The 8,211-nt window shown below is 52.6% G+C and overlaps 1 protein-coding gene and 1 pseudogene across 1 annotated transcript; both read left to right on the forward strand.

Annotated features, from left to right (window-relative positions):
• Window positions 1-456: 456 nt before the first annotated feature.
• On the forward strand, window positions 457-2,491 carry LOC119281314 (F-box/FBD/LRR-repeat protein At5g22660-like). The gene is made up of 3 exons (XM_037561851.1): window positions 457-1,461; window positions 1,572-1,715; window positions 1,841-2,491. The coding sequence occupies exons 1-3, from the start codon at window positions 457-459 to the stop codon at window positions 2,210-2,212; spliced, it is 1,521 nt and encodes a 506-aa protein (XP_037417748.1). The 3' UTR covers window positions 2,213-2,491.
• Window positions 2,492-3,107: 616 nt separating this feature from the next.
• On the forward strand, window positions 3,108-5,992 carry LOC119281315 (annotated as a pseudogene).
• The last annotated feature ends 2,219 nt before the right edge of the window (window positions 5,993-8,211 follow it).

Consider the following 8,211-nt stretch of genomic DNA (forward strand, 5'->3'; position numbering starts at 1 on the left):
ACGTATTTTAAATGATAAACTTTTTTTAGGGTAATTTGAAATGATAAACTGGAAACAGGTTGACGGAAATCATCTGCTGGGCCCAGAAGAGAGTTTGCTCCACGACATTCGGGGATGAGACTTGCCTGCTCCCCCGGCGTGTGCTCATCCGTGCTCCCGTGTACGTGGTTTATTTTGATTGGAACAAAATAAGGCCCGACCCCACCCCCTTAAAATCAGGGGATGATTAAATTAGAAAAAGAAAAAAAAAGACAACCATAGGATGAAATAGAAGCATGGATGGGAGCATGGAAAGAAAGCAGGCAAGTCGGATCCGACATTCGGCCCAGCCAGCGACCAAACCCTACATCCTTGTACAAAACGACAAGGCCGAGCACCGTCTCTCCGTCTCCACCTGCTCCCTCTCTCACTCCTGAAAACCCTCTCTTTCGTCTCCTCCCGGCGAGGCCGGTGACGATGCCAGCAACCATGGCCGGCATCATGCGGGCCATCTTGGCCTGCGTCCCCGCCGCGCCATCCTCCACCGGCGACGGCTCCCTCTCCGCTGCCTTCTCCTCGACCTGCCCCGGCGGCGGCGGCGAGGATCGCATCAGCCGCCTCCCGGACGCGCTGCTCGCCGACATCGTCTCCCGCCTCCCCGTCAAGGAAGCCGCGCGCACCGCAGCGATCTCCCCGCGCTGGCGCCGCCTACGGCCATCGACGCCTCTTGTCCTCGACGACACCGACATCTTCGATGACTTCGCCGAAGCCGACGACGACGACGACGGCGACACCTTTGGCCTCATCGACTGGCGCGCCCTCACCAATACCCTCTCCCGCATCCTCTCCGGCCACCCGGGACCCTTCCGCTGCGTCCACCTCACCACGGCTTGCAACTACGCGTCCGCTCGCGGCGGCAGTGCGCTCGTCCGCTGGCTCCACCTCTTCGCCGCCAAGTCCATCCAGGAGCTCGTCCTCATCAACTTCCCCAACTGGCCCTTCAAGAACACCCTCCCTGCGGAGATCCTCCGCGTCGCCTCCCTCCGCCGCCTGTACCTCGGCCTCTGGGACAAGTTCCCGGACACAAATGACCTTCCCAGCGGCGCCCACGTCTTCCCGCACCTCGCCGAGCTCGGCTTCTGCAAAACCGACATCAAGACCAAGGACCTGGACCGCCTACTTCAGTGCAGCCCCGTCCTGGAGAAGCTCGCGCTCATCCTCTGCTACGACACGCCGCGCAACGTCCGCGTCCGCAGCCGCAGCATCCGCTGTGTGCTCTTCTGGATGTCCCTCGCGGACGCGCTAGCCGTGGTCGTCGCCCCGTGTCTCGAGCGCCTCATCCTGTGGAACGACTGCCCTGGTGCCTGGCTCGGCAAGGACTTTCGCACCAGAGTCAAGATTGGCTACGCGCCGGAGCTCAAGGTGCTCGGCTACTTGGAGCCAAGCTTCCATGTGCTCGAGATCGGCAACACCGTCATCGAGGTCTAGCTAGCTTAATTCCTTTAATGGACTTATCATGTTTACTCTTAGCTATTTGCATATGCACTGATCCACATATTTATGATTGGTACTGAATTGCACACAAATTGCAGTTTGGCACAAGGCCCAGCCCCACCACCACCATTCCAAGTGTCAAGATCCTGGCGTTAAGGGTGCGATTTGGAGTGCGCAAAGAGGCTAAGATGCTGCCTACCTTCCTCAGATGCTTCCCCAATGTCGAGACATTGCATGTCATGGTGAGATTCCATTTGCAATCTCCTAATTTAGCATTTTACACCGTCTCAACTCAACTTATTATCTGATGATTGTGTCGGGGCAGTCTGGTTGATCTGATCCAACTAGTTAAATGCTGATTCTGCAGTCTGCTGAAGCTGATGAGCCCACTGGCAAGCTGAATTTCAAGTTCTGGCATGATGTCGGACCCATCAAATGCCTGCAGTCACACACCAAGAAGGTGGTGTTCAAGAACTTCCGAGGGAACCGGAGCGAGGTCGTGTTCCTCAGGTTTGTCGTGGAGAGAGCACAGCTTCTGCAAAAAATGGTGGTCGTGTTGGCAGATGGAGACCCTGCTTCAGAGGAGAGGGTGGCGGCCAAGCTGAAAACTTTGGCTTGCAGCACCAAGCGTGCCAGCAGAGACTCAAAATTCTCAATCTTGGTGCGCAGCAGTGGGGGCAGTGATTGGAGCTTCCGCGCAGCGTCCAATCTCTCCAAGAGTGACCCATTTGATAGCTGAAGCTGATCAAGGTGCTATCTGTAGCTGATATGTTTCGATCGTGATACAGCATTGCCGTTTCTTTTGCTAAACTGCAACATACTTTGCTTGTTTGAGTTATCCGCTGGCAAGAGCACTTATTTAGACTGAATTCTTGGCTTATGTTTTGTCTTGATGGTAGTAGAGTTTTCTGGTCCAGCAGCTAGATGGCCAGTAGTCCATGCAATGTTTGCTCCTGCTGAATTGTACCCAACTGGCTAAATTGCAGACATTTGTGCGTTTCATGTGATTTTGTGTGCCCATTTTCTCGTGAATTCGTTTCATGTGCTGCATTTTTAGTTGAAATGTCTTACTGTATTTCTTACTTGTGCCGATTAGTACAGGTGATATTTGCAAATTTGTGCTACAATCTAGTAGTAGTAATTTTCTGCAATGATGATCCATTATATCTCAGAACTTACATTGAAGCATACTATGTATTGTATCGTTCATGTGATTTGTCAATTTGTGATTATCTGCGGCCTTTGGTATTGCCGGCGTTTAATGATGGAATTGAAGAATGAAGGTGCATGTGCTCTCCCGGATGTGCTGTAAGTCAGAAGCTTCTGAAAGGTTGAGCTGATGAACTTATGTTGAAGGTGCATGTAGACGTAGTCACCGGAATTGAAGAACTTATGTTGGTGTTGCCACTGAAAGGTTAAGCTGATGGCACAAACTAGTCCGCTTTTCAGTAATTGCAATAATTAATCTTGTTGATTCCTTCCGTTTTTGGAAGTAACCATGAATCGTTTTAATTCCTTTCGTTTTTGGAAGTAACCATGAAGGTGCAGGCAAGCCATGCTTGAGTGTTGCTGGCTTATTTGTCGCCAAAATTTGATAGTGTATGCGATTGACTTGAGGTCATAGAGCTGCTGCTTCTTTATCACTAAAATGATTGCCTGATTTGGGCTTTGTATGTGGTTAGGCATAAATTGATGCAAAATAAGACTCGCCTGTTAGCATATTCCATATTGGTCACTCCCAAGTGGCACCAGAGTCACATTCCAGTATAGTTTGGCAGAAAATCTGATGCGGCAAACCCTACACAGCAAACTAAACCGCCACCGCGTCCTCCATCCCACCACCGTCAGTGATGCCAAGCTCAAGCCGTCGCCCCTCATCCGGGCGGCGCCTGCCCATTGAAGCTCTCATGTCCACCGTCCTCACCTGCCTCCCCGACCCTCCTTTCTCCGCCGCCCGTGGGACCCTCTCCCTCTCCGCCCAATCCCCATCCTCCTCCGGCGCGCCGCGGAGGACCGCATCAGCAGCCTACCGAACGCACTACTCTCCAACATCGTCTCCCGCCTCCCCGCCAAGGACGCCGCCCGCACCACCACGCTCTCCCCGCGCTGGCGCCGCCTCTGGGCCTGCACGCCGCTCGTCCTCGAGGACACCGACCTCCTCGCCCTCGGTCTCCCCGGCAACGACGATTTCCTCCAGCCCGGCGGCCCACCGAGAATCGACTGGGAAGCCATCTTCACCGCCGTCGACTGTATCATCGCCTCCCACCCAGGCCCCTTCCGCTGCGTCCACCTCACCTGCTGCTACATGGCCCCGCACGACCGCGCGCTGCGGCGCTGGCTCCGCTCCCTCGCCGACAAACGCGTGGAGGACCTCATCTTCGTCAACAGGCCGTTCCCCCTCGACGTGTACCTCCCCGCCGACGTCCTCCTCATCTCATCCCTCCGCCGCCTCTACCTCGGCTTCTGGTACTTCCCGGACATCCCCGGCCTTCCCGCCGGCCCTCAGGTCTTCCCCCACCTCCGGGAGATCGGCCTCTGCAGCACCGTCATCAGCGCCGGGGAGATCGAGTACTTGCTCCAGTGTAGCCCCGTGCTCGAGACGCTCGCGATTATCCTCAGCACCAACCCTTCCTCTCACGTCCGCGTAGGCAGCCGCAGCCTCCGCTGCGCCGTCTTGTGGATGTCCATGGCACGTGAAGTCGCCGTTGTGGCAACCCCGCGTCTGGAGCGTCTCATCCTCTGGCAGACGTGCCCGGGTGCCCCCAGCGGCGTGTTCCCCACCAACGTGAAGATTGGCTACGCCCCTGAGCTGCGCGTCCTGGGCTACTTGGAACCAAGCATACACGCGCTAGAGATCGGCAACACCGTCATCCAGGTGTCCTAGTGCTCCCTAGCTCTCCTCCGCTGCTTGAATTTTTCACCACTACATAGTATACCATGGCTCAGAGATATGTGTCCCCCTTGATTCCAAGAATGATTTCCAGTCTCATTGAGTCTTAATTTTACTGCAGCCTGGAACAAGGATGAGCCCGGCTAACATGGTTCCAAGTGTTAAAATATTGGCTTTGAAAGTGCGATTTGGAATCCGCAAGGAGACCAAGATGCTCCCCACCTTCCTGAGATGCTTTCCCAATGTCGAGACGTTGCACGTCATGGTAAGAAATACACATACTCCATCCTCCTCCTTCTCCTTTCTTGAGATAACCTCATGTTCATGATCTATATCCACACGTTATTTATGTCCAGATCCAATTTGTTTCATCGTGATCCATAGATATATTTTCATATTTTGTTTAATCATATATATAGCATGTTCATGCTCCATATACATGTTTCATGCAGAAAAATATGTCGTTCATGCTTCAGACCCCCTCGTTTATCATGCTCCAACAATTATGTAGTGATCTAAATGATCTTATATTAATTTACAGAGGGAGTACGTTTGTAATGAGCATGCCTTTTACTTTTTGGTTGAACTGTAACAAGGAACAAATATGCATCATATATTTATTTGATATTACAAAATTGATCTGGCTTGTTTGATAAAATGTTGAAAAAATGTGTAATACTTTTAGTTGGTCATCCGAAAACCGAAATTTGTTCATTTTTTCATGGCAGTAAAATATAATGCTTGTACACAGAAAAAAGATAAGCTGTTGATCGGGATTTCTTGTGCGTGCATTTTTTTGTAACAATCACCAGAAAATTTCTTGTTCATCTGAAAAACTACCGAGAGAGTAACTTGTCTATTCATGCAAAAGAAATGTTGATGCTGATAAAAATCCTTGCTTATGCATAAAAAAACTTATGATATGTTAATTAAAAAAAATCTTAGTTACTAGTTAGTGCTGGATGCTTGTTCATGCATTTGGAACATGATGATGGTGTACATGCAAAATATCTTGTTACAAGAACTTTGTGTACACTGAGCATACACTGATCTTTTCAGTCCGATGAAGCTGATGAGCCCAGTGGTAAGTGCAACCTCAAGTTCTGGCAGGAGGTAGCCCCTATTGATTGCCTGGAGGCACACGTCAAGAAGGTGGTGTTCAGCCAGTTCCGAGGGAAGCGCATGGAGCTTGCATTCCTCAGATTCATCCTTGAGAGAACACAAATGCTGGAGAAACTGGTGGTCGGTCTGGTCAACGGAGACACTGCATTGGAGGATGATGAGACGTGCACCAAGCTGAAAGCTTTGGCTATGGCAAGAAGGGTCAGCGAGTGCCCTATGACGGTGTTGGTTGTCGCACGCCAGGGAGACAGCGCTTGGTGCTTCCGCAGAGCATCTGATCTTTCAGCGAGTGACCCATTTGATGGCTGAAATCCATGGTCAGTTTCATGCTTCAGTATCCACATGAGTAACATACCACTCCCTCTTTCAGATCTTCTTTTCATGGACAGTTACGACAATTATGAGCAGAGTTCTGCTTGATACAGTTAACATCTGCGAGGACTGGCTGCTATAGCATGTAAAACTAGCGTAGCAAGCCGTGTATTTACGTAGCTAGATTTACACATATCACTCACATAATGTTTATATTAATGTCAATTATATGATATTCTATACACTTCTTCTTCGGTACAACCCCCTAAATACAACAACGGCTGAGATCGCTCCGTACCCCTTCATTAAAAAGGGTAGGATTGCCCCAGCACATAAAAAGCCGCAGCCCGCGCGACGGGGCCGTACCCGCGCGACGGGGCTGTACGTCGACTACCCCGTACACGCGTCCGTCCGCGTACGTACGACGACGACCAAAGAAAAAAAAAACGACGCGACGTACTCGTGGCGACGTGGCGTCGGCTGGATGAAAAAAATAATTACACGACGCGACGTGTGGGGACGGGCGGTTGCTTGCCGTCTAAGCGTCGGTCAAGGGCGGTTCCCGAGACGGCCGCCGGCCTGATGCGCCATTAATGCCGGCGTTAAGCCGGGCGTCGGTCACCTACCGGACGACCTCCCCCACCCACCGACGCCTGTCTTTAAAACGCCGCTCGTCGCCCCGTCTGCCTCCCCCCACTCCACTCGACGCGCCTCGCCCCGCTAACCCCACCCACCGACGCGCTCCACCGCCGACGAGCTCCCTTTCCCGGCGGCCTCCATGGCGTCCGACGGTGGCGGTAGCTTGTGACCGACGAGCCTGGGCACGCCGGAGGCAGACGAGCTCATCCGTCTCGGGATGATGGTGCCGCCGGGCTGCCGTCTGCCTCACGCGTTCCACATCACCGCCGACGGGTACCCGGCGAGGGGGCCCGGTGCGACGCCGGACGAGCTGCGCCAGCACGAGGGCGGCCGGTGGAACATCGTCAGCCGCGCAAGATTTTGGAAGGGCAAGAACTACCGGGCCGTCGTCACGCAAGCTCGTCGGGAGTCGCGGACCGACGGCTCGTCGTCGGGCCCGGGCGGCTCGTCGTCTGCCGCGCGCGGCTCGTCTTCCGCCCCGCGCCGGCCCCGCCGTCCCCCTCTGGCGGCCGCGCCGTCTCCGAGCTCGTCCCGCCGTCCGGTTCCCGCCATCGCCCGGCCCGCCTCCCCTCCCGTCGTCGAGATCCCGCCGGAGCAGTTCGCACTGCGCGAGGACGGCGACCCCGACGACTGCCCCGGCTATCTCATCGCACTGCGGGCGTCGCAGGCAGAAGCGGCGGCCGTGGCGGCGGCCGCGGAGGCGAGAGAGGCAGCGACGGCTATGGCGGCGGCAGCAGAGGCCGCCGAGCTGCAGGCTGCACTGGATGCGGCGGCGGCCATCGAAGCGGTGCAGCCGCAGGTGGCTCCAGAGGAGGGCGACAACGGCTACTGGGACGACGGCGGCAAGAGCAGCGACGACGACGACGGTGACGACGATGATGACGTCGGTGCGGGCGATATCGTCGACCTAGCCGACTCCGACGACGACGAGTAGATTAGGATTAAGTCATTATGTTTAATTAAGTTTAATTAAGTCATGTTTAATAGTTTTTTATGTTTTAATGTAAAATGAACTGTCGTTATGTTGAATGAACTATCGTTTATCGTTATGTTGGAATGTAAATTAGTATGAAATTTTATGAAAAAAAGTGAATCATTTTATAAAATAAAAGTGACCCGAAAGAAATTAAAATTAAATAGTTTACCGGTATAATTGAAAGAATAGTAAAAATTATATAAAAAAAAGATGAAGAGAGGAAGAAAGGAAAAGGAAAAAAATGAAATTAGAAGAAGGAATTCGTAATTTTTTTTAAAAAAAGTTAGTATGAAATAATTTTGAATTAAAAACAGTGTTTTTGTACTGTCGAAGCCAAAAACCGTAGAAAATGCAAACAGACCCAAAATGCACATAAAATTGGCACGCATGATTCTCATGTAGATACAATGCGGTAAAAAAATTTGGGCATGTTTTCAAGTTACACAAAAAAGGTGTTCGGTACACACCTTTTCGCACCGAAACCACCGGGTTGCACAGCAAGTGCCAGTGCGGTTTGCCGGAATGCACCCAACTTTTGCCAACGCGTGTGGGGACCCGCCCGGGTACCGCACGCCAGAGATGAACGAAATCGGACTACGAACGCACGTTGCGTTACGTTCGGACAGTGTTTTTCGGGTTTTCGGGTCGGAAAATCATAGAAAATCCTTACAGCGTCGGAACGCGACAAATTTTGGTGTGCATGCCTGTATGGTCACTGTGGCCCGTGGAAAAAAAAATGACCGACTTTGTCGGATGCGACGGAGAGACGTACGACCGAGGGTCCCCTCCACCCATACCG

This window comes from Triticum dicoccoides, chromosome 3B (genome assembly GCF_002162155.2).
Source record: "Triticum dicoccoides isolate Atlit2015 ecotype Zavitan chromosome 3B, WEW_v2.0, whole genome shotgun sequence".
NCBI classification, from domain to species: Eukaryota; Viridiplantae; Streptophyta; class Magnoliopsida; order Poales; family Poaceae; genus Triticum; species Triticum dicoccoides.

Excerpts from the sequence above, each read along its gene's own strand:
- LOC119281314 (XM_037561851.1), top strand. The coding sequence starts at position 457 with ATGCCAGCAACCATGGCCGGCATCATGCGGGCCATCTTGGCCTGCGTC. Across the intron at positions 1,462-1,571 it reads TCGGCAACACCGTCATCGAG|TTTGGCACAAGGCCCAGCCC; the intron begins GTCTAGCTAGCT and ends CACAAATTGCAG. Across the intron at positions 1,716-1,840 it reads TCGAGACATTGCATGTCATG|TCTGCTGAAGCTGATGAGCC; the intron begins GTGAGATTCCAT and ends CTGATTCTGCAG.